The sequence below is a fragment of the Sminthopsis crassicaudata genome, chromosome 2, assembly GCF_048593235.1.
Source record: "Sminthopsis crassicaudata isolate SCR6 chromosome 2, ASM4859323v1, whole genome shotgun sequence".
Classification (NCBI taxonomy): Eukaryota; Metazoa; Chordata; class Mammalia; order Dasyuromorphia; family Dasyuridae; genus Sminthopsis; species Sminthopsis crassicaudata.
In genome coordinates this window covers 629,827,249-629,854,177 of record NC_133618.1, presented here as the reverse complement: position 1 = coordinate 629,854,177, position 26,929 = coordinate 629,827,249, and the positions used below count along the sequence as shown (strand labels likewise).

Sequence of the window (26,929 nt, the reverse complement as noted above, 5' to 3'; positions counted from 1 at the left end):
CTATAAACAAAGAAAGAAGTTGATTTCTGTTCATAGTTCAGGTAGGATTCCAGCTTTGCCTGCCTCTTATTGAGTAATTTGCTTTCAGATCTTTGTGCCCAAATTTCCAAATCGTTAAACTGAGTGGGAGGAGTATGTGTTAGGATGAAGGACACAAAGGTTTAGGGATGGTACCAGTGGGTAGTGCCAGGATGACATTTCTGCTATTATTCTCAAGTCACGCAATTGCTATTTAGTTCTGTTTCCACATTTGTAAAGAGGTAATATTAGCACCTAATTTTTCAAGTTGTTGTGAATATTAAATGAGATAATGCTTATAAAGCTGTTAGCCCAGAGTCTGGGACCTAGAAAGTGTCATGTTATGATTATAACATACAATAAGAATTCTGTGATTGTATCAGTGGCAGAACTCTCACTCACAATGGAAAAGATAAGCAAGTCATACCTTTCTTTGCAGGATAGGCATTTGTCTCCCTGATCACAATGATAATGACAATCTGAAGGATGATTAAAGTGAGCTCCCTCCCTTCCATCTGTGTGAAACAATTAGTAGGAATTAAATAATGGCACTGTCAGATTGGTTACACAAATTTAAAGCTGATCAGAAATTTGTGCCAAGTTCAGAAGAGTCCATGAGAGGTCACCAGGTCTATAAACATAGAAAGAAGTTCATCTTGGTTTGAGTCCATAGTTCAGGTAGGATTTCAACTCAGCCTGCTGGTCATTGGGTATGTGACCTTGTATCAGTATCTTCAGATCTCTGCTTACATTTTCAAATCTTTGAAATGCTATGGGGCAGGATTTGTTAAGGACAGAGAGAGGGAATCACAGGGTCAGTAGGGTTTATCATTTGAGAACAAGATCTTCTAGTCCCACACTCCCAAGTAATCAGGGAAGAAAACCAAGATCTAGGCCTAAGAAGGGATTTGACCAAGATCAGAATGGTAACAGGTGGTAGAAACAGGATGATATTTCTGCTGTTATTCTTAAGTCACTTAACCACCATTTACCTCAGTTTCCACATCTATAAAATGGGAGTAATAACAGCACCTACTTATTTGGATGGTTGTGAGAATTAAATGAGATAATGCCTATAAAGCTTTTAGCACAGTGCTTGAACATTGTGTCTGTCTCATTAATGTTACCACAATTATTCTTTGTCTGTTTTTGTATTTTGCTGAAGTAATTAGGGTTAAATAACTTACTTAGGGTCACACAGCTAAGAAGTATCTGAGGCTGGATTTGTATTCAGCTTCTCCTGACTTCGGGACTGGTGCTTTATTCACTGACCATCTAGCTGCCTCAAAACTTTGCTTATTTCTTGGTGAGGGTATTGGGGCTAAGGAACTTGCCTAAGGTCAACTAGTTGGGAAGTGTTAAGTATCTGAGGTCAAATTTGAACTCGGGTTCTCCTAACTCCAGGACCAATATTCTATCCACTGTACCATCTAGCTGCCCCCATTATCATCATTATTAATACATGCACCAAGCATTCTGTGATTATATCAATGAAGGGACTCTCTCTAGCAATGAAAAAGGTAAACCAGTATCTACAGGATAGACAGCTCTTCTGCAATTCTCCTAAAAATCCTCTGCAAGAGCATAATACAGGGTTGTGCTGTTAAATGTTTAACAGTAAACTTTCCAGAAAAAAATATACCTGTTACTTTTAGATTGAATCTACACTATTAAAATTTTCTCCCTCACCTTTTAAAGTCTAAAAATAAAATGATAAACTAAGCCATGATTTGTGGAATTTGTCAGATGTACAAGGTATCAATGGTTACATTTAGAATTTAACAACCAGTTCTCTTGAGATGAATTGAGTTGGCTTTAGAATACTCCTGAGCAGGAATCTTATTTCTTTATCTTTTTGTCTTTCTGAAATTCTCAAAATTTCCTGTTTCAACAGAGCAAGAGGCTCTAGTAGAATAGCATCTGTAGACAAACTTCACAGATGATGGGTTTTCTATGAATGGAAGAGAATTTGATAAATGAATAGTGACTAACTGAGATCCTACACAAATGCATACAGCCCTTTTTGATGTGCTCTTCATGTGCTGATCATTGATGGCACATTATGTTACCTTTGGAACTTTAATGATCATAAGTTAAGCATAGGGCAATGTTGTGATACAGGAACCACCTGCCAGTGGCTGCTGGAGGTCTAACTCAGACCTGTAGAATGAATCTCTTCCTGTGAGAGGATGATGATGATACAAAGAGACTGAGAGGCAGTTGTGTTCTCTGACCTCTCCACTGAGAGTTAGTTTCATTGTCTGTCTTCCCTCTTCCCTCTTGCCTCCAATTTATTTCATTCCCAATCCACAAGGAACACCTATGCCAAAGGCTGCTTTGCAACTCCTTCAAGTGTTATGATCCACAGCTGCACAGGCTCTCAGAGCATTGACCTGCCCCTTCACTTAGGCATGGTCCTTAACAGGGCATTGCATACATTCCAAGGAGATGCTCAGAATTTTGCACCCGACATGAAAGCAAGGATCATTAGAAACAGAGAAATGTGTTCCATATCAATCCAAAGGGGAAGACTGCAAAGAGTAACAATATCATCACAGTCTCAAAGATTTGTGGTTATTCTCCAAGTTAGAATGGAATAGGTAATCCACAGAGATCAATGAGAGAAGTAGGCTCATCCTCTACTCGAAGTGTCATTAGTAGATGAGTAGCAAGGATGATTGGATGGTGAGTATCATCAGGGACTGATATTAGCTTAGAAAAGGCAAAATCTAAAAAATCATGGGATGGAAGACATTTTGTAATGTAAGAATATTGGGGACACCAAAGGTAATCAAGAAGAGTAAGAAAGGGCTTTGTTCTTTTGTGTAGAACATTTTTCAAGGTGGAGAAGAAAGAACAATCATGGTTAAGAAGTCACTTAAACTCTATGTAGCTTAAGAGATAAGAAGACAGCACCTAACCCCATTTGATGTGATGTCAAGTCTGCAGGATCCTGGTATCTGGACTCCATAAACAAGCTGAATTTGTATAATTGCTCTCTCCTCAGCTCAAAATAGGCCAGCTTAGATTTTATTGTTAACAGTTCATGACTCTTCCCTACCCCAACTTTCCCTATTCAATTTTGGGTCAGGAATAGATTCCAAAGCAAGAAATCTGCCTATATTTCTTTAATCCACTTGTTTGCTTGGTTAATAGAAAACTAATCCTGTTTGTCTAAAAGAACTATCAAGTTATTGGCTGGGCAATCCCACCCCTTATTTTTTACCAATGATTATAAAAGTCTGACATCTGATCCAGAATCTCGGAGAGCGGTAGGACCATCTTTCAGTGCAATGGATCTTTGGGGACTCAACACTACTGCCCTCTTGGCTTGTGTCCTTTTCCTGATCTTTTTTTTCCTATGGAACCAAGGATTCAAAAGGGAGAAGTTCCCACCAGGTCCTATTCCTCTTCCATTTCTTGGCAATATCCTGCAATTAGATTTAAAGAACATCACTGAATCATTCTCACAGGTAAAGGGGCTGGATTTGGGTTTTGGACCCTAGATGATTGGGTTGTAAGGGGAGATACAAAAGCTTAAAATGAATAATTGAATTAGGGCTCATGATGATTTACAGAAGATGTGAATTAAGGATTCTATGAATTATATCTCAATTGGCAATGATGTTAGACATGCATTGATTGTTTTGTCAAAACTTTGATAATGGCAGAAGAAATTCAACAAGACTAAATGTTTAGCATGTGTAACACACCATAGGCTCTGGGGATACAAAGGCAAAAATAAATCATTCAATTAATGAGAAATTCTTTGGTACCTACTATGTTCCAGGCACAGGAGAAAAACCTATAGTGTATAAAAGAATCTCTACTTGAAAGGAAATTGTTCTTGTCCTTTAGAAGTTTATGTTCTACTAGAGGGATTCAATAACTTCATAGATAAGGAAGTGGGAGGTAATTGGAGGATAGAGAAAACACTTGTAATTGGGGAATCCCAAACAAGTTTCAAATAGATGAGAACACCTAATGTAAGAGGAAGTAACAGATTTGGATTGGAAGAGAGGGTGGGAATGAATTTGAGGCATGGGAGACAATCAAGGCCAAGGAGTTGGGTGATAATATAACAATCTTAGCAGTGCAGTTGGACAAGAAGGTAAAGGTTGTGATGTAATACAAACTAAATCTGGACAGTTAGGTTGGATTTATAGAGACATTTTAGTACCAAGTAAGGGAGGCAGTAGGGAGCCCCTGCAGACTTTTGAGTAGAGGAATGAAGTGGTCAGAGCTGTGCCACAGAGATATTGAGTTGTTAGATGTGACAACTTTTCATTGCAAAGAACTACTAGAAGCAGGGGATTGAACTTGGAGGTCATTAAAAAAAATGGATGAAAATAGAATTTATTACGTACCTACTATATGCTCAGTATTTTGGAGATAACACAGAATAAGAGCTTTCAGCAGCATGTCAGTTGGAAACGCATTTGTGGTTTTTGGGGCAAATTAGCAAAATTTGTTAATGTTAAATGGAGCACATTGATAAAAATCATCTTTTCTGATGATGAACAATTGAACAGTGCCATGGACTTTGATAATCAAATTTTTCTTTTTTACTGTTCAGTACCTGAGGCTTCAGCACCTAAAGGAGAAATTGGCAAGAGGTTCCTGATTAGGGTTGATGTTGAGGGAGGCTGGCACTGAAATAGGAACAGTGGTCTGAAGGGCTGGGTTGCCACTCCCAGGAATCTTGGGCTTATTTACTTGCCAGAGACAATTGTTTAGTATTTAGCAATGGTGGTGGTGTGGAAGGTGGGGCCTTCCTCCACAATGATTGCTACTCATTTTAAAGATGACTGTTTGAACTGGACTGAAAGTAGATTCAATGGTCTTAGGAGAGGAGTCATTGACATGAAAGGCTCTTGAGTAACAGTTCTGGGCTGTCTCTCTTACTTTCCAAGGGAAATTGGTGGTAGTTTGATTTGCCTGTCAATTTCATCATTTTCTCCCCTCAGCATGACTTATTAAGTTAACTAGTTGGGTGCCTTTCTCAAAAGTCTTATTATACTATTCTATTATACTTTTCTACTAGTTTAAACAAAGATAGAGAGAGAGGGTCTTAATTGGATCAGTAATTATCTGAACAGATAAGATGGAATGGAAGTGGGAGACATGAAGATATAATCTACTAGGCCTGGCCATAGCTAATTGTAAGTACATATAACATATAGGTAATTATGAAAAGTAAAATATATATTCATGGCTGTAAATCAGTGTTGATGGAGGTGTGTTCAAGAAATCCATTTGAGGAAGCAAAAATAGCAGAGCAGAGGCAGGGTTTCACCCAAGTTCTCCCCTGAACTCATCCAAATATCTTTAAATAATGACTAAACAAATTCTAGAGCATCAGAACATGCAAAAATGTGGTATGAAGTAAATTTCCAATTGAAGAGAACTTAAAAGAAACTCCAGGGTGGGAGTGGAATGCTGCCCAGCACAGGATGGGTTAGCACAGCCCCAGCTCCAGAAAACCATCAACAGCCCTCAGGGTGATTAGTGGCAACAGTGGTGGTTTCACAGCCCACAGACACCAAAGATGACTTAGAAGGTCATCAGGAAATATTTGTTGCACTTGGATGAGAGAGTAGCACAGTGTTGGGCAGGAAGAATTGGCATACCACTGCCCCCAACAAGCTGGGAGAAGGTCTTGGAGCCTTTGAATCAGTAATGGATTCACATCCCAGATGGGAAGGGAGTTGAATAGTTGATCAGAAGGAGATTACAAGAATTTCTTTGCTAGCACTGAGGTAAGAATCTCTTGCTTAGCCCATACTCATATCCAGGATCCAGTCCTGGTTCACAATGCCAAGGCAAAGAGCAATACTAGTAAAATAGTTTGCAGTCACAGTGGATTAAGGACACTCCTCACAGTTCCAGGGCAGAAAAGAATAATTGTGGTTGCTCACAGATGAGAGAACAGGCAGAAGAATTTCTCCTTAGGTCATACCACTTTGAAAGAACTTAAAGCTTACAGGTTCTTAGAAGGATTTCTGAAAAGAAGTACACAAAACCTGCTGAAGCTTAGAATGTTGAACCCTCCAACAAAGTCAAGTGGTAGGCTGAGAAAATGAGCAAAAACAGAAAAAGATTCTGTCCATAAAAAGTTACTATGATGACATGGAAGATCAATACTCACATTCAGAAGGAAACAAAGTCAAAGAGTCAATTTACAAAATCTCCAAGAAAAGTAAGAATTTGTTTCAGGCCACAGAAGAGCTCAAAAAGAATTTTGAAAATCAAATACTAAAGGTAGAGGAAAAATTGGGAAGAAAAACAAGAATGATGTAAAATGAAATACAAAAAAGCCAATAAAGAGAAAGATGTCTTAAAAGGCAAAATTGGCCAAATGAAAAATAAGGCATAAAAACTGACTGAGGAAAATAATTCCTTAAAAATTAGAATTGAGCAAATGAAAACTAATGGCTTTATGGAAAATCAAGAAAGAATAAAACAAAACCAAAAGAAAGAAAAATAGAGAACAATGTGAAATATCTCACTGGATAAACAATTGACCTCGAAAAAAAGATTCAGGAGATATAATTTAAAAATTAGTGGGCTAACTGAAAGCCATGATTTAAAAGAGCCTAGACATTATCTTTCAAAAATTTATCCAAGAATGCTGTCCTGATATTTTAGAACCAGAAGGTAAAATAGAAGTTGAAAGAATCCACCAATGACCTCCTGAAAAAGATCCCAAAATGAAAACTCCCAGGAATATTATAGCCAAATTCTGGAACTCCCAGTTCAAAGAGAAAATATTGGAGCATACAGAAAGCTCAATTCAAGTATGGAGGAGTCACAGACAGGACAACATAAGATATGGCAATTTCTATTTGTGTGGAAAGTGTTTTGTAATTGTGTTCATATAGATTCTGACTTTGCCTCAACAGGTAGACTCCCAAATACTTTATATTGTCTACTGTTATTTTAAATTGGATTTCTCTTTCTATCTCTTGCTGGTGGGCTTTGCTAATAATATATAGAAATGTGCATGTTTTATATGGGTTTATTTTATGTCCTACAACTTTGCTAACATTTTTAATTACTTCAAGTAATTTTATAGTTGATCCTCTAGGATTCTTTAAATATACCATCTTATCATTTGTAAAAAGTAATAGTTTTGTTTCCCTATTGCCTACCCTAATTCCTTCAATTTCTTTTTTCCCCTTATTGGTAAAGCTAACATTTCTAGTACAATGTAGTAATGGTAATAATGGGCATCCTTGTTTCACCTCTGATCTTATTGGGAATGCTTCCAGCTTCTTCCCATGACATATGTTTCCTAAGGTTTTAGATAGATGCTACTTATCATTTTTAAGAAAACTTCATTTATTTCTATGCTCTCTAGTGTTTTTATGAAGAATGAATGTTGTATTTTGTCAAATTTTTTGCATCTATTGAGATAATCATATGATTTCTATTAATTTTTTTCTTGATATTATTATAAATCATACTAATAATTTTCCTGATATTGAACCATCTCTGAATTCCTGGTGTAAATCCCACTTAATCATACCATAATAGATTGCCAATACCTTGCTATAATTTCATTGCTAATATTTTATTTAAGATTTTTGCATCAATATTCCTTAGGGAACTGCTCTATCATTTTCTTTATCTGTTTTGGCTTTTCCTCTTTTAGGTATCAGCTCTATATCTGTGTCATAAAATGAATTTGACAGGACTTTTCCATATTTTTTTTCAAATAGTTTACATAATATTGGAAGTGATTGTTTTTAAAATATTTAGTAGAATTCACTTGTAAATCCATCTGGCACTGGAAATTTTTTTCTTAGAGAGTTCATTGATAGCTTGTTCAATTTCTTTTTCACAAAATGGGGTTATTTAAGTATTTTATTTATTATTCTTTTAATCTGGACCATTCATGTTTTTGTAAATATCCATCCATTTCTTTTAGACTGTCAGATTTATTAACATTAACTTGGGCAAAATAGCTACTGATTATTGCTCTAATTTCTTCCTTATTGGTGATAAGTTCGCCCTTTTCATTTTTGATGTAGGTAATTTGTTTTTTCTTTTCTTTCCTTTTTTAAAAAAAAAAATCAAATTAACCAAAGATCAATCTATTTTGTTTTTATTTTTCATAAAATAAATTCTTAATTTTATGTATTAGTTCAATAATTTTCTTACTTTCAATTTTATTAATTTCTCCTTTGATTTTCAGAATTTCTAATTTGATATTTAATTGGGGGTTTTAAGTTGCATTCCCAATTAATTGATCTCCTCTTTCTCTACTTTATTCATGTAAGCATCTAGAGATGTAAAATTTTCTCTAAGAATTGTTTTGGCTGCATTCCATAAGTTTTGGTACATTGTCTCTTTATTGCCATTCTCTTGCATGAAATTATCAATTGTTGCTATGATTTGTTATTTGACTCGCCCATTCTTTAGGACTAGATTTAGTTTCTAATGAAGTTTTGGTCTATTTTTCCATGGCCCTTTATTACAAGTAATTTTTATTGCATCATTATCTGAAAAGGAAGCTTTTAATATTTCTGCTTGTCAGCATTTTATTGTGAGGTTTTTATGCCCTAACATATGGTCAGTTTTTTTCCTTGAATCATATACCAATATTGACCTCAGGCCCTTTTTTCAATGTCTTTACATTAGATAGGTATTCATAAGAGAAAATACTGTACCATATAATTGCAGAAGTTCTCAAGAAGTAAACTAAATAAGAGCATTGCTTTGTTGTCCCATGGCTTATGCCTTTGAATATTTAGAATTCATTAACTATATATGGTGTCATGCACACATAGGTACGCATATATACACATGCATCTGACATATTATGGAGCAGTTGTTGGGATAAATTCCAACTTTTCTAATGTTTCATCCTGAACTTCATTCTATTTTTAACATTCTTTTCACAGCTGGCTGAAAAATATGGCCCTATATATACTGTTTATATTGGAACTCAGCGTGTTGTAGTGCTACATGGATATAACATTACTAAGGAAGCTCTACTTGATCAAGGAGAGATTTTTATGGAGAGAGGAAATATACCAATATTTGAAGAGATATCCAAAGGAAATGGTAATTTTTATTTATTCAAGAGTCACAGAAAAGCAAGATATATGACAGATCATATCTGGTAGAATATACCTCTCTGGAGTAAAGTTAGTGGTCTTATTTTTGTTGTTCTAGTCCCAGTATGTAGAACAAGATCTTCATGTGGATGGTATCTGATACCTCCCATTCTGCATTGCATTTTGGTTTGAATTGAATAAAATTAAACTTGATCAATGAACAGCCATCTTGCACACAATGGAGGTGCCCTCCACCACCTCCAATCTTAGAATGACCAATGTCCTGTTCTTTTTCTTTTTCTAGGAGTTGTTTTCAGTCATGGAGAGAAGTGGAAACAAATGCGTAGATTTTCCCTTATGACCCTAAGGAACTTTGGGATGGGGAAAAGAAGCATTGAAGAGAGAGTTCAAGAAGAAGCTCAATGCCTGGTGGAGGAGCTCAGGAAAACAAAGGGTTGGTTTTCAGTTCTTTCATCCTGGTCGTGTGGGAGCCAATTACTCATCCATCCCTGGTGCTAAATGCGTCTTGCTTTGGGTACCATTCTAAAAATCTTTGCTTTGATCCACTCAAAGATTATCACCCTGCTAGGTCAAAGAACTCCCTTCTTTTTTTTCTTATACTCAGGCATTATAAGCTTATCTAGCCTCCTCTTAAACAATAAAAGAAATTGTTCAGGAGAATAATAATCAGTAGCCTGAAAGGAAATAAGAACCATACCCAGGTGTGAATGGAAAAGATACCCAGATGCCACCTGATTGGAAACATTTCTATTCAAGGTGCTCTTTTCCTCCTTTGGTAACTTTTTTTTTTCTTTTTTGGTATCTTTTTTTTCCATGTTAGGTCAGCCCACTGATCCCACATTCATCCTTGGCTGTGCCCCCTGCAATGTGATCTGTTCTATCCTCTTCCGTGATCGATTCAAGTATAATAATGAGAAATTTCTATATCTGATGAACTTATTAAATGAAAATTTTCATTTGTTTAACAAACCATGGTCACAGGTAAGAACAAAGGTGTCTTCTTATTCAGTTGTTGATTGCTGAGTTTTAAAAACATAACTGGTATATCATAGGCTCTCATCTCTTAGCAAGGTCCCCAACATCCATGAGCATACTTATACACTCACATTCATATACCATGTACTCAAGGCTGTTAACATCATGTGATATCTTTGGTTCTCAAGGAAAATTGTAGGTAGATTTTCTGTTTCTAGTAGGCATCTGAACTAGTTCTAGGTCATACAAAAGTTCAAGTTAAAGGGAGAAAAATCTGTTTGGACCCTGAGGTATCCCAAATTAAATAATGTTCATAGATATGGTCAAGAAAAGAGTTAACAGCAAAGAATAGGCCATTCTAGAGAGAAGAGGAAGGACATCTGGTCAAGGCTAAGGGGAAAAGTCATTTAGGCCACCAGCCTTCACTGATTCCAGGGGTTTTCTGGTCGAACTTCTACAATGGAGGGAAATGTGTCTTTTCTTATGACCAAAGCTCTCATTCATTGAAATCAGAACTAAGGATCCTCATCCAGTCCAGAAAACTACTTACAGCATGAAATACATACTTTAATAGAATCCTTCTCTGGTAGAATTTAAGCATTTTTGAGGACAAAGACTACACCATAGCCTAGCACAGAACTTGCTTTCTAGAGAACATTGAATAAATGTTTGATGTATTTCATTAACCTAATGTGAATTGAATTGAATTAATTAAATACTTTGTCTCATTTTTATCTTGACTATTCAAAGTATATTTTCCCTTACCTCGAATATCAGCTTCTTTTGAACAAGAACATAATATTCTGCTTATAGCGTAATATTCCATAGTATAGCACTGGACATATTAGTTTTGAGATATTTGCCAATTTAGGGATAATTTGAAAGGATTCATGAAACTCTTGGGATTTGTGCAAAATAGCTCCCTATTCCTAAGTGCCCAGGAGGGCTATTCCTTTGACTGCTCTTTGTATTAAAGGATCACAAGATAATAGGATTTAGAGACAGAAAGGGATTTAATAAATACAGGACTAGAATTGAAGTCTGGAGGAATGAGTTTAAAATCTACAATGAATACTTAAGCATTGTATAGTCCTTGGAAAGTCTTTTCACCTCTCTCATCCTCAGTTTCTTATTTGTAAAATGGAGATAATAGTAGCACCTACTTCCTGAAGTTGTTAAGTGACTCTAATGAGCTAATATATGTAGACACTTTGGGCTTATACAAATATATATTAATACTAATTTTTATTGTTGTTCTGATTATTACTGTAGAGAGGAGGAAACTGAGATACAAAGCCATGCCATGATTTACCTGAGTTGATCTTAATATATCACAAGGCATGCATATTGACCCAGATCTCTGACTCCAAATCCATTGATCTTTTTAATAAATCATTTTAATAAAAATACATTAATTAATCTTAGGAAGATGAATTTTTAACATCTCTAAGTCTTTTTCAGCACCAAGATCAGGGAAAGCTTTCTCAGTCTTGGCAAGGGGAATGAGTGGTTACAATTTTATGAAGTGATTATCTTAGTTTCCTTCTTCAATTTTATAGGAACCAGAGACTATCCTTCTCTTCACTCAGCACCCGTTTCCTTTTTATCTGATAACTATCATTGCCACCTGGAGGTTAAAAATATCTTGTTTGGGGTATAGAGATAAACAAACTTGGCTTTCGCAAGTAGTAGAAAACAATATCCAATATGTCTGTCATTCCAAACCCTCCAAATATTTCATCACCTTAACTTTCCTGCTTGATCCACATACTACTCTTTTTCATTTACTTTATGACTATTTTCTGTCCTACAGTCAGACCTTGTTCTTCTTTGGCATTGTGGTTTTGTCTACCCTTTCCCCTATTCCTTAAGTATTTTTCAGGTTCCCTCTGTCTGTTGAATTTCTACCTATCCATTAAAGTCCAACTCAAATGCCACCTACTTCATTAAGCCCATCTTGTTGCCTGCAATTAGCAATAATCTTGTGCTCCAAGATCTCCCATTGGATTTTATATGCATCATTCTGTTGCACCAATTATGTATTATTTGTTTAAGCACTCTCTTTGTTCATCTTATTCCTCTTCTAAAATATGAACTTCATGTCAACAAGGATTGTATCTTTTAGAAACTTCCTTAATACCTAACATTCTGCTCTATATTATTATTACTCTACAGTATTCATTGAATTGTACTTAATGAATTAGTAATTCATCAACACAATTTATTTAGTTTAACTTATGATGAGAAAGCTCATTTTACTGATTCCTTTCCCCTCTCATACACACAAAATACTAAGAATATGCCCTAGCTTCTCTTGCAAGTCTTTCCACAGTGTTAAAAGCTTCTAGATCCTTTGACAATCCAGAATCATGTCCATGCTAGAACTAGGTATAACAGGAAAACTTCAGGAGGAAATTTATCAATTACTGCTTACACCCAAACTGGCTTTTCATTTAGTAACTTCAGCAAAGTCACTAGATGTAAAATAAATTCATATTACTCATCAGTATTTCTATATGTTCTCAATAAAACTAAACAGGAAAATATAGAAAAAGAAATTTCATTAAAAGGTATGAAACATAAAAATACTTGGAATCAACTTACCAACATGCACATAGGAACATTTTTAATAAAACAAAGTTCTCTTATATGGAAATAAAGACTGACCTAAATAACAAAATGAATTGTAATTATTTATAGGTTGGTTGAACTAATACAAAAATTCTAATATTACATCAATTTATTTACTTATGTAATATCATACAACTTTAAAGTTTACCTTTAAAGTTAGAAAAAATAATAAAATTCATCTGTAGGACAAAATGTCAAGAATCTCTTTTAAAAGGAAAAATCATGGGAAAGATGGAGGAAGAAGTGAACCTACCAAATCTCAAAATAATCTGTTTTAAATGTAAGAATAGAGAAATATATCAGTGAAGTTGATGAGGGGTATGTTGTGTATAGAAACAAGCTAATCTGGAAGCCTCATGGTTAATAAACAAACAAACAAAAAAGCCCATAGCTATTTTGGTTTGGGAATCTCTGTTTGACAAAAAGTCCTGTAGAAACTAGGAAATATTCTGGAAAAAAGTGGTTATGACCTACAGCTCATACCTCATATATAAAAATTAACTTCATATTATACACGACATAAAAGTAAATGTTGTAAATGAAGTAAAGAGTAAAAATACTATTGCACATACAACTTAGAATTACAAGGAAGAAATTATCTTCTGGATGTATGAATATGAAGAGTTCATGTTAAAACAATGATTCAGAGAACCACAGAAGATAAAAGGAACAATTTCGATAGGCAAAATTGAAAATTGTTGGCACAAAGAAAATGAATGCTGCTATAATAAGAAGGGAAACAGTTACTTGGTGAAAAAATTTGCAACAATTTTTCTGATAAAAATAATAATGACAAGATTTATTAGGAATTCAAATTTATTGTAGCCATTTTCCAACTGATAAATGGACAATGGATATGAACAAGTATTTCTCAAAGGAAGACATTCAAGTACAAACAGTTATATTAACAATGGTTACAAATAATTAATAATTAGAGAAAGTAAAACAAATATTACTTTCATTTAGAAAAGATGATAAAAGGACAAAAGGATAAATATTGGTGCAGAAAAAGGTGGCATATAAATATAGCATTAGTGTAGTCATTCTAGAAAGTTATTTGGAAGTGTGCCTTATAAGTCACTAAATTGTATGCTCTTGGTATTAAACTTTAAACATCAGAAAAAGAAAAGATTCATATTTACAAAAATATTTATAGTAACTTTTTTATTATGGTAACTGGAAAATGAAGGGATTCAAATCAATTTGGAAATGATTGAAAAATTATTATATTAATTTAGTGGAATTCTATTTTATGAAAGAAGAAGCCTAGGAAGAAATGTATAAACTTATACAGGGTGAAATGAGAAAAAAAAAAAAGGCAAAAAAAGGAGATAATTTTATTCTATGGCAACAATGTTATAAAACAAGCAAACAAAAAAAACTTTAAAAGACAATGACTTATCAATGTTGTGACTAATACTGATTACAGAGGACCCATGATGAAATATGCTATCCTTTTTTTAATAAAGAGGTGACAAATTGAATATGCGGAATGAGACATATTTATGGATAAAGACAATGTGGGAATTTTATTTTCTTGGAATATTCATATTTGTTATAGTAGTATTAAGAAATTTTAAATTCAAGGGCCATAGAGAAATGATATTTATTAACTGAAAAACAAAAGCAAAGAAGTAAATTTTATACTTTCTGCTCTAAAGAGAATCTTTCTCTTCCTCTTACTTCAAGTGCTGAGCTTTCCCTGATGGGCAGATCTTTTCTTTTTCTGAAGTGTCTGATTAATTGTTCCTCTCTCCCCCTCTCCCCCCTGCCCCCCCTGCTCCCCCCCGCCCCGCCACCCTGCCCCAATCCTTATTGCCACCCATAGTAGAACTTGGCAGCATTGTACTATGCCAACATCCCATCTCTGAAGGAGAAAGAAACATTGTCTTCTAGCCAGGTTTCTTTTTCTGCTCCATGCTTATTTCAGGCAGACAAATGAAATTGTTTCTCTCTGAATTTTAATGAGGCTAATGGATTTTGACTTCCTTATTTTTCTTGTGTAAAACCCTGAAACTTGCCTTGCTCTAACTAGGATATTATGTCTTTGATGGCAGCTAGAAACTCCCCATCTTTCAAAACTTAACACTCAGTCTTTCCTGAATGTATGCCTTTAAAAATATTTTGTTAGTTTATATCATTTTAGAAGTTGACACAAAATTGTGACATTAAATAATGTGGACAATGTCTGACTTCTTCTTCCAAATGTCTCAAAATGCATTTAAACAAAGGTAAATAATACAATTTGGAGGCACTGTGGGAAAACCAGCACAATGACATACTCTTGGTGTATCTGTGAATAGGTTCAGGTAATCTGGAAAGCAATTTGTATCTATCCCTCTCAAAGAAGTAATGTAAATCCTCTGAATCATCAATATTAGTACTTGACCACTACTCAAAAAAGAATCTTTAAAAAAGAAAATATTTACAATTGAAAACTATATGTAAAATATTGAAAGCAGGTTTATTTTATGGCTATAAATAACTAGAAACTAAGGAACTATTCAGCAGCTGGGGAGTAGTTAAAACAAATTATGGTTTATAAACGTAATGAAATTTTACTATGTTGTGAAAAATCAGACCTAGAAAGACTTTATAAATAGATGTCAAGAAAAGCAGGTAGCTATGTGGCAAAGTGGTGAGAGTGCTATCCACTCTAAAGTGGATAGACTCTAACAGCCTAAAGTCATCTTCCTGAGTTTAAATTTGACTTGAGACACTTACTAACTATGTGACCCTGGACAAGTCACTTAACTCTGATTCTGTAAAATGAGCTGGAGAAGTAAATCACAAACCACTCCAGTATCTTTGCCTAGAAAATACCAAATGAGTCACAAAAAGTCACATGATTGAAATAACTGAAGAACGACAACAAAGTGAGCCAGAATCAATTTCTAAAATAACAAAAACACTGGAAGGTCAAATACCATGCAAGATTAAAGAAATCTGTTATTGCAAGGACTCACAATGATTCCAGAAGAAGCACAATAAATCATCCTTCCTACCTCAGGATAGAGAAAGGAAAGATTCAAGATGTAGAATGTTATACGAGTTCCTGGCTGTTGTCAATGTGGGGATTTGTTTTGCTTGATTATATTTGTTTCAAGGATTTTGTCCTTTTTCCTCCCCCAATGTATAGTGAAGATGAGAGTGAAAATACATTTTGTTAATGGAAAGTTTAGCTAAATTTAAAAATAAATCCAATGCCTTTGAATAAAATATAAGAGAAATTTAGTTGTTTCTTCATGGCAGTAAACTCACATGTATTTATTTGGTTTGGGATTTGGGATTGTAGTTCTACAACTTTTTACCAGCGTTTAGAAGATACCTTCCTGGAGAACATAAAATAATTTTTAAAAATATTGAAGAAATGAAACGTTTTGTTTTGGAAAGAGTAAAGGAACATCAAAAGACAGTGGACCTCAATAACCCTCAAGACTACATTGACTGCTACCTTTCTAAAATGCACCAGGTAAGATCCATGGGGTAAGCACCTTGTATATTGAGTAAAGATGATATTTCAGGGATTCTTAGAGTCCACTTTTTTGGTGACATCAGAGAGAGTCTAAGTTCCCTAAGGATGCCATTGGCTTTCTAGTACCTAGGCTTTGTTTGATCTGATCTTGTCCCCTATCTGAATTTCATATATAGAAAATGAGATTGGATTAGTTCTGCTTTGTTGGGTGATGAGCTGCTGATATGGGCTTTCCTGTTTACAGAAGTATGGTGTATTTGAGAATGATAATAGCAATCAATTACTAAATATTTACTGTGTTCCAGGTACTTTCTAAGTGTCAAAAAACAAGAAAAAAAGAAACAATAAATATCCCTTTTCTTCAAGAAGCTTACAGTCTAATGAGAGAGATAATATGCATTCATACATTGTAAGTTCTAAATACCAGAAATAGGGTGCAGAGCAAGACATGGAGTCAAAAAATCAACTTCAGACACTTCCTATCTGTGTAACCCTGGGCAAATCATGGTACCACTATCTGCCTCAATTTTCTCATTTGTAAAAAGAGCATAATTTAATTTATCTCCCAGAATGGTTATATAAATAAAATATTATGTTTTGAAAGTAAGTTGTTAACCTTAAAACATTTTGCACATACTAGTTGTCATTATAAATGCTAGCTAACTAGCTCCCATAAAAGTTCAGAAGCCTTCCAGAAATCTACAAATGAATTAAGAAAACAAATATAGAACTTATAGTTTCTCAAACTCTCCCCCATGGAAAATTTACCCAGCATTGCCATCCTTAATCCAAAATTCCAATTAATCCTTATCTATCTTCCAGTCCTACATTGTTCCACTCAGACTGAAGAAGAAGTTAAGTCATGGTATGGAAAGAGTAGTGACCCTGCAGTCAGACATGGGTACAAATCTGGAGTCAAAGACTTTATAGAAGTATAAAGCTGAGCAAGTTATTTCACCACTGCTTGCCTCCATTTCTCCAACTATAAGATGGATATAACAATAACATCTGCCTCCTATGGCCAATGTAAAGATCAAATGAGATAATGTTTGTAAGGTGCTTATCTACATAGTGGATACTTGATTCATACTTATGACTTCCTTATTTTATAAATTAATCCAGTGGATTAAACATCCCCTAGAAGGATAAATAACTGTGGGAGTGCAAAACAGTGCTGAACATGATCTGAACTGTCCAAATAATTCATGATAATGTGTGGGTGAGGTGGGGAGGAGAGAGCAAATGTGTTCTTTCTCCCCAACCCCATCATGGCAATATTTTGAACTTTTTCATCTCTGTATTGACAACACAACTTCCCTAGTTCAAGTCAACATCATGTTTCACCCAAGCAAAGATAATTCTCTATTACGAGTTCTTCAGACATCAAGACCCTCAATCCATTTTCCTCCCAGAAATCTGCAAAGTTAGCATAATAAAGTACAAGACTCACTGGGTCACTCCCATGATCAGGAAGTTTCAAGGCTCTGAAGACAAACACAAACTCATCTGTTTGACATTTAAAGTCCTTCAAAATCTGCCTCTAGCTTCTCTTTCTAGGTTGTTTACTCATTTTTTTCCCATCTCACTAACTGTATGTTACAGTTAATGTGGCCTTCTTGTTCCCTGTACACAGTATTCCATTTTTTGTTTCTTTGCCTTTATATGGTCTGGCCACCATGCTTGGAACGCTCTCTCTCTTTCCTCAGTTCTTAACAGATCTAATATCTTCCCATGCTTAGCTCCCTTGCTACCTCCTCCAAGCAGCCCTACCTTATTTCTTTTATTGTAAGTATCCTATCCCAAACTTAGTGTGTTTATTTTTTATTGATTCCATATATACTTATATTTAAATATACTAAATACTACATTCAGTAGAATGTAAACTCCTAGAACGTAGAGACTGTCATATTTATCATTTGCTTTTATATCGCCACTACCTAGTATTCTGCTTGACATGTAAAAGATATTTCTTACATATTTGTTTATTGATTTAACATACTTATAAACAATATTAAACAGTATAAACCCAGCATAGGTCACTGAATGTTCACTAGAAACTTTCTTCCAGTTTCAAATAAAACTATCCTTAAACTCTCTTTTTATCCTCTCCCTAGATATTTAGACACTTTCTTTCTTTTACCTCTTTAATCATTTCCCTTGTTTATTTTCTGGTAGCTCTGAGACAATGGTAGATTTTTAAAAAATAATGTTAAATTGACATAAAAGTATAGGTGTATTAATTCCATCACTTAATCTTTTCTCATTATTGTTTTTAGTTACCTCATGTTTTTCTGGTTTGAAGTTTTCCAAGTCAAATACTTGTCTCATGTTCATATTTATTTTTAGAAATATCTAAAATATGTCCTTTTTTCTATAAGGCCATCCTTTAAAATCAGATATTTATTTCCTCTAACCTAGTGAAGAAAAGATAAAAAAATCCTTGTTAATACACAAGCATAATCAATTTTATATTGACCATGTCCCAAAATATGTTATTTTGCCCTGGTTCATCAATTCTCTCTTTTAGAAAGCAGATAGCATTCTTCATTAGTTCTTTTACATATAATTAATAATTGTAATTATATGAGTTCAAAAATCTTTAAAATTGTTCATTTTTCAATATTGATGGCTGTAAATTCATATTTTTGCAGGTTTAAACTCATCTTTGAAGGATTACTTATTTAATACCATAACCCAATGTGCTTTTTATTTCGATTTTATTTTCTAATTTCTTCTTGGATTTCTTAGAGAGAAAGCAAGTCTTAGAGAGAAATAGTAGTCTTGACTTATTCAAATTTCCTCCCCTTAGTAGGCAAAGAGCTGAGTTTTCATAGCTCAGAATACTTGTTTACTGTTGAAGATATAATGTTTGACGCTGTTGAACTTGGTGCTCCTTCCTTCCTTCCTTCCTTCGTTCCTTCCTTCGTTCCTTCCTTCCTTTCTCTTTCTTCCTTCCCTCCTCCCTCCCTTCCCTCCTCCCTCCCTTCCCTCCTTCCCTCCCTCCCTCTCTCTCTCTCTCTCTCTCTCTCTCTCTCTCTCTCTTTCTTTCTTTCTTTCTTTCTTTCTTTCTTTCTTTCTTTCTTTCTTTCTTTCTTTCTTTCTTTCTTTCTTTCTTTCTTTCTTTCTTTCTTTCTTTTTCTTTCTTTCTTTCTTTCTTTCTTTCTTTCTTTCTTTCTTTCTTTCTTTCTTTGTTTCTTTTTCTTTCTTTCTTTCTTTCTTTTTCTTTCTTTGTTTCTTTCTTTGTTTCTTTTTCTTTCTTTCTTTCTTTCTTTTTCTTTCTTTCTTTTTCTTTCTTTCTTTCTTTCTTTCTTTCTTTCTTTCTTTCTTTCTTTCTTTCTTTCTTTCTTTCTTTCTTTCTTTCTTTCTTTCTTTCTTTCTTTCTTTCTTTCTTTCTTTCTTTCTTTCTTTCTTTCTTTCTTTCTTTCTTTCTTCCTTCCTTCCTTCCTTTCTCTTTCTTCCTTCCCTCCTCCCTCCCTTCCCTCCTCCCTCCCTTCCCTCCTTCCCTCCCTCCCTCTCTTTCTCTCTCTTTCTTTCTTTCTTTCTTTCTTTCTTTCTTTCTTTCTTTCTTTCTTTCTTTCTTTCTTTCTTTCTTTCTTTCTTTCTTGTCTGGTTTTTAACAGTTCTGTATTCTTTTCTTTATTGATGATATTCAGGTTTTTAAATTAATTCTATATTTCTAATATATATATATATCTTTATTTATTTCTTCATTTCTAGCTTCAAGATCACTTTAACTTGTGTTGTCACTACATTTTGTGTCAAAATTTCTCTATTTTCTATGACCAAATATGTTGGTTTCAGATTAAAATAATCTATTCATCATATGTTTGGAAATTATCTTTTAAATTCTGTGACCTGCTATTTCAGTACACTCTTTATCCTTTTTTCTTCTTTTAATTATTTTCTATTTGTGAATAATTTTAATAAAAATAACTATAGGATTTATATCACGCTTCAGAAATTTCAAAGGACTTTAAGAATATTCTCTCACTTGGGACAGCTAGGTGATGCAGTGGATAGAGCATCAGCCCTGAATTCAGGAGGACCTGAGTTCAAATCTAGATTCAAATGCTTAACTTCCTAACTGTGTGACCCTGGGCAAGTCATTTAACCCTAATTGCCTCAGAAGAAAAGAATATTATCTCACTTGAGCATCACAGCAACCATAGGAGTGTTTAATCATTTTAGAAATGAGAAAATGGTGTTGGGCAAAGGTGAAATAACTTGCTCAAGATCATAAAGCTAGAAATGTTTGAAGCTGGGTTTTTATTTAGGTCGTTCTGATTCAATGTCCAGTATTTGATTGATTGAATAAAATTCAATAGATGAAATTGATTTTTGCCTACAAAATTTGAAATTTTGTATTCTCCACCACAATTTTTTTCTCTAAGCTTCTCATTCTGAAAATCTGAAATTTCCTCTTCTTCATGTTGCTATTCTTCTTATCAAAATGTTGCTTTGCTTTTTGGTAAAAATATCAGCATGAGGGATCACTTTTCAGGTTAATATAATAATATTAATAATGATAAATATAATATAAATATAAAATAAATATAAATAATAATAAATGGTATTAAGTGAAGAACTTGATCAGGGCCTCTCCATATCATATGTATCGTAGATAATAGAGAGCTGAATGTTATCCAACTCTTTCATGTTACATATGAGGAAACTGAGGCCCAAGGAAAGTCAGTGTTTTTCCTTTGGACTCGCCTTTCAACTGATGCTTAAATTTAATCCAGGTCTTCCTGATTCAAGGTTGGCACTCTATCCTATATGCCAAATTGGTGGATGGAAGAAGGTCACCTGGGAAGGGCAAACCTATATTTGTATGAAGGCCCTAGAACATTAGGAATATTCTAGTCTTTTGAGATGGGGAGTTTCTAGGACAAACATTTTGTACTTTATATAGTTACTATAAGTTTCCCTGCTGCTCATTATTACATCTATTTTGCACCTCTCCTTTAGGAAAAAGATAATCCCCAGTCTCAATTTGATTTGGAGAATCTAACAATGACTGCAGCTGACTTATTTGCTGCAGGAACAGAGACAACCAGCAGTACTCTAAGATATGGCCTGTTACTCATTTTGAAACATCCTGAGATCCAAGGTAAAGTACGAAAATTGCCATTCTTGCAGACCAAGCTTATTTTCTCAACCCTATACCTTGCTGAGGAGCTGGTCTTATAGTTCTACCTTTTAGATTTGCTTGACTCTCACACAGAGCAGCAATAGATCAGACAGTAGCATATTTTTTTTTAAAAAAGAACATTTGGACAAAACTTATTATTTAATTATGTGAAGGTCTTTCGTGGGGAATTTAATTCAATTTAATAGACATATAAAGCTCCTACTGTGTACCCTCAATTCTTTGCTTAGGACACAAAGACTCAAATGAAAGACCCGCTTTCTTCCAACAACTTACATTTTACCAGTGCTGGTTCTATTGGATCCAAAGAGACAGAAGCATGAACCATGATAAAAGTTACAAATAAATGGAGACTTCATGTGAAAAAAGACTTGCCAACTGTAAAAGTTCTCCCAAAGCCCATTCACCTGCCCTACAAGTAATGAGTTCTCCCTTCTAGAGTTTCTCAAGCAAAGGCAGGATGACTCTTTGTTCATTTTATTAGAAACGGGATTCCTATTCAAGTATGGTTGATCCTAGGTGAAAATCTATCATTTCTAAAGTAGAGATTCTTTGCCTCAGTAACTTAGACTATTGATACAGGAGTGGAGGTACATACCTGGGGAATGGTCTAAATCTAAATCATCACTATCAGATTCAAATGAAGACATCTACTTTTCTTTGAGAATTATAACTGTCATCAATATAAAGGATGTAAGGTTTATAAATTACTCAACATATTATGTCATATGATGCCCTCTTAGGGAGATGAAGTTATTACTTCCATTTTACAAATTACAGCATAATAGATTTTGAGGAACCTTAGACAATACATACTTTTTGATCCTCATTTTTCAGATGAGGAAAATAAGACTTTACACTGATGGTGCCTCAAGAGGAATGTACAAAATGTAAAAGGAATGTAAACAAGTTCTTCCTATAGCCTATCCACTAAGACATTGAGAATTATCTCATTACTGCTGCAAAAGCCTTCAAATCCTTGATTGAGTAGAAGGAAGACATTGAATATATCTGAGAATCATCTTAGGTCATATGATCAGGCAGATATCCACACAGGCTGTGTTAGACATTCTCAAGAGATCAGGAAATTCAATGGTTATTCCTATTTTTGTCCCTGTAGCAAAAATTCATGAGGAAATTGATCGTGTGATTGGACGTAATAGAGTTCCTTCCATAAAGGACAGACAAGATATGCCCTATATGGATGCTGTGATACACGAAGTGCAAAGATTCATTGACCTCATACCTTTGAACCTGCCCCATGAAGTGACCCGGGACATACAGCTTCAACAGTATGTCCTTCCCAAGGTAAGCAGTCTATGGGGGAATGGACTCTTGGGTTTGAAGAGATCTTCTGGCCTAATGATCTCATTTTAAACAGAAAAAAATCAAGTCCTATTGTCATGATTTCACAAGAATTTCCCAGTAAGGAAGTCTTTTTTCTCCCATATAGCTACTTTAGATGTAGTGCTGAATGGAGAACGAGGGGAAAATGTATACTTCTTTTGGTACTCCCTGAATCTCATTCACCACAGCAATTCTCCAGGAGGAAAATGTATAGAGAAAATCATAGAATTAGATTGCTGAAGTTTAATTTTTGTTTGTTTCATTTTCTTTTACTAGATGTGAAGTGAATGTGAATATTATTTACATAGTGTCCCATTGTACAGGTGGAGATATGGAGTTTCAGATCAAATAACTTCCAAGGTCATTAAAATTGTTGTAGTTGAGATTAGAACTTAGGTTTTTAGCAAAATACTTAAGTGTATGAGTCATGGTTCATAGTTTGAAGAAATTCAAAGAGATTCTCCTGTAGTCACAAAAGACTTTATTAATGCCATATATAGAGACTAGTCTCTGAGAGTCTTGCTATTAGAAAGTGTTTAGAAGAGCATCATATACAAAAATTGGGGGTTTCAGCTATCAGGTCAACAGCTACAAGATTGTAAAATGTAAAAGAGAGTAAGAAAGATCAGGAAGGAGCTAAAGGAAGAAAGGTGTTATTATTTAGGGAAGGATAAAGGTAAGAAGCCAGGATGTAACTTTTACAAATAAGAAGTCAGGTTGAGGTTTTATAGGAAACAAATAAGGAATAAGATATAAGAGGTTTTATTGCTCCATATTCCTTAGCTAAATATGCAGTTTTGAGTAGACTCTGGGTGCTGACTCATCAATACTGCTTTCTAATATTATTAAATAAATATTGATTGAATTAACTTGAATTAGAATGAAGTTTCCTATCACTGGCTCAGCATAACCATTAAGGAAAGAAGAAAAACTTGTTCCTTCAAATTTCACATTTAATATACCCCCATTGAATGCATTGTGCAGTACAAATCATCACGGCTTCAGTAAAAACCTACTATGTTAGAAATATTGGGCCAAATACTGTTGACACCAGATAAGAATAAAAGGGTGTTGGACTTTTAAGGACCTTAACTTCTCCTGAAGGGAGCACAACTTGGCCCAGAAAAGTTCACGTAAAGTATTTTTTCTTTCCTTCAAACCAAACTGTGATTTGATAGGCAGAGTGACTTTATACTGAAGAAGTTTTCTTAGCAAAAAATCTGGTTTGATTCTAGAGGCTTTAAACATTTCGTGGGGTACTGGCAATTTCCATATTCTGCCCAGAGTCATATAGGCAGCAGGTGTAGACATGAAGGAATGACCAAAGCTTCTTAAACTTTTTCCACTCACGACTTCTTTTTGCCCAAGAAATTTTTACAAGACTCCAGGTATAAACATATATAAATGGGGAGGATTCTGAAAAAATGACGAGAATGGGTCAGAAAATTTGAAGCTCTTCAGATTTCTCCCATTAACAAAATTAAATTGTGTTCCAGCACAAATTGAGACCAGTAAAAAAAAACAAACAAATAAAATTTGGGGCAGAACAGGGACAACCTATGAAGATCCAATGAAAGGCTTACCTAGTGTAAAGTGTAAAAAGAAACAGCAAGTGGGGAGCACAGGGGCACAGAAGAACAGAGAAAAAATAATTCAGGTATCTTGGAGCTACAATTAGAACTGCATAGGATTTATCAGCAGGTCCTGGAAGATTATATGTTGATAATCAAAAGAAGAGGATCTACAGTCAAAAATAATATCCAGCAAAACTAAGCATAATATTGAACTTAAAAAAACCTGGAGATTCAATGAACACATAAGATTTTCAAGATTTTATCTTAAGTAAATCTAAACTTAACAGAAAATTTAGCATATAAGAGTCAACATCAAAGACTAATTTCCAGGGACTTCATAATGACAAACTGTTTATATTTTATACATGGAAATATAAGCCCCACGTCTAAAATTAACATCAGTAATTTGGTAGTTAAAAAGAAGGAATGGGACAAAACTGAGCATGAACTGACTCTAAAAAGAAAATTGTCCAGGAAAAGGTAAAAATATTAATTATACTATATGAATAAAAAGGTGCAGAGGAAGTAGAGGCATTAGATGGTAGAGGAGACCTTGTAGTTCTGAAAACCTTCTCACCTTGGGAATGGATTAAATAGAGAACACCCTCTAAAATCTATAAAGAAATAAGCAGGGAAGGCATAGGATAAGAGGAAAGGTATGTAGTGGGACAAAGTGTGTAGATTAATGGGGAAGGAAAAGAAAGGGAAGGAAAGGATGTCATAGGATAAGATAGGGTGCAGAAGAGTGTTTATATTAATGGAAATGGTATAAAGAGGGAGAGAAAAGGTATCAGAAGATAAGCTATGGATCAATGAGTGGGGAAAGGTTAAGTTGCAAGGCAAGTTAAGGATCAGAATTAAAGTAGAAGAGTTAGCAAGGATAGGAAATAAGTGATAGACACAAATGCAATTGGAAGGTTCAGGAATAGAATTTATTGAAAAAAAAGTAGGGCTAGTAATTACTGATCTCAGACAAAGTCAAACTTAAGGATCATTTTAGCAGGAATCCCAAGAAAGGCATGAGGTGAACAATAATGGGAAACAATCTAAAAAGCTACAGTAGAATCATGTAGTAGGATATTAGGATATTCTAGTCTATACAATACACAAAGAAGTATGCATTTTTTATTAGAGATATTAGAGTATCATATAAGATTCTTGGGATTGGCATAGCAAGGATATTCATAGTAACAACTGACTTTCCCCTGGAATTTTTTCCCTCTAGGGCACAACAATCTTCCCAATACTCTCCCCGATCTTGTATGACAACAAAGCATTTCCCAACTCTGACCAGTTTGATCCCAAGCACTTTCTGGATAAGAATGGAAAATTCAAAAAAAGTGACTACTTCCTGCCTTTTTCCATTGGTAAAAAGAAATCCTTCCCATTTGTACTTCTCACTCTAAGGGGAGAATCCTGTTCCCCTTCTCACCCTCCTCTGTCTGAGCTATCTCCTTATAGTTCTTCTAAGGATACATCACTGTGGCATAAGACACATTTTCTTTTCTAGTATTCCTATGGCCTGGCTTTTTCTAACATCTTTCACCAGATCTTAGCCTTGTGGTTGATCCTTTATTTAATGAAACCATCACTAGATTGCATGATCTACTGTATAAGGGCTCATTGTGGGAAGAATGGTGTGAAAATAGAATTTCTTCTTGTTCCTAATGATCATTAATGACTGAACTGTAATTCATAATAATATTTCTCACCATTTCTGCTCATCTGCATCCTTCTCTTTTCATCCATTGTTGTCCTAGTCCAATTGGGTCTGTTACACGTTAGCTGATACTGTAATATTCCATGTCAAATTTTAAGTAGAATTTTTTTTTCCAGGAAAACGATCTTGTCTTGGAGAGGGCCTGGCAAGGATGGAATTGTTTTTGTTCTTTACCACCATTCTACAGAATTTCACTCTCAAATCAGTTGGAGATCCAAATGAAATAAATATCAAAACACATCGTGTTGGGTTCACCAATGTTCCACCACATTACCAACTATGCTTTCTTCCTCGTTAAGGTAAAAGGCAAAGTTGAATGAGAAAAATTAATCAGCTGGTTTCATCTTTTGAACACAATATTCTCATGTTTTTGACTGGATTTTTTTTTTGGGGAAAAAAGTTTCCCACCCATTGATTAAAATTACTCTTAATTTTCAAAGACAAGATAGACTTTCATAGTATTTTGTATGACATTATGTAAGAGGGGGCTGCATTGTAGATATTCAAGTACAACTCTCATTAATATCTGCCCTCAATTCTAGTTTTACACTGTGGAGGAAAATCAGTAAAACATAGCCCCTTAAATGCATATTAGTTTGTATTTTCTTTTAAAAATTTACTCAAGGATGATCTTATTTTGTATTGTAAACCTTTTGTTTGTGAATTTAAGGTGCAATAAAAAAGCTGTATTTTAAATAACTCTTTACACACAAATGTGTGCTTATACTTCCATACACTGAGGATTCATAACTTCAGAGGCAACATGGAACATGGCATGGAAGGTTTTGTCTCAGGGGACCTGAGATAAACCTTGCCTCTAATGCTAACATCTTGCGTGGCCTTCACCATTTATTCTCACATCAGATTCTCTCTCATTCAAGGAAAGGTTTGAACTACATGGGCTCAGAATTCCCTAATGAATTTCTATCTATGATTCTTTGATCAGTGGGATTAGTC

At 34.5% G+C, this 26,929-nt stretch overlaps 1 protein-coding gene across 1 annotated transcript; it reads left to right on the top strand.

Moving 5' to 3' along the window:
* Positions 1-3,286: 3,286 nt before the first annotated feature.
* LOC141558752 (cytochrome P450 2C23-like) lies at positions 3,287-26,671 on the top strand. The gene is made up of 9 exons (XM_074296431.1): positions 3,287-3,491; positions 8,925-9,087; positions 9,385-9,534; positions 9,922-10,082; positions 16,003-16,179; positions 21,151-21,292; positions 22,452-22,639; positions 25,478-25,619; positions 26,089-26,671. Exons 1-9 carry the CDS (start codon positions 3,312-3,314, stop codon positions 26,268-26,270), a joined length of 1,485 nt encoding a protein of 494 aa, XP_074152532.1. The 5' UTR covers positions 3,287-3,311; the 3' UTR covers positions 26,271-26,671.
* Positions 26,672-26,929: the final 258 nt, after the last annotated feature.

Bases quoted from the DNA above. Each gene is read 5' to 3' on its own strand.
- LOC141558752 (XM_074296431.1), top strand. From the start codon at position 3,312: ATGGATCTTTGGGGACTCAACACTACTGCCCTCTTGGCTTGTGTCCTT. The intron at 9,535-9,921 runs GTTGGTTTTCAG...TTTCCATGTTAG, and splicing joins GGAGCTCAGGAAAACAAAGG to GTCAGCCCACTGATCCCACA. The intron at 21,293-22,451 runs GTAAAGTACGAA...TTGTCCCTGTAG, and splicing joins GAAACATCCTGAGATCCAAG to CAAAAATTCATGAGGAAATT.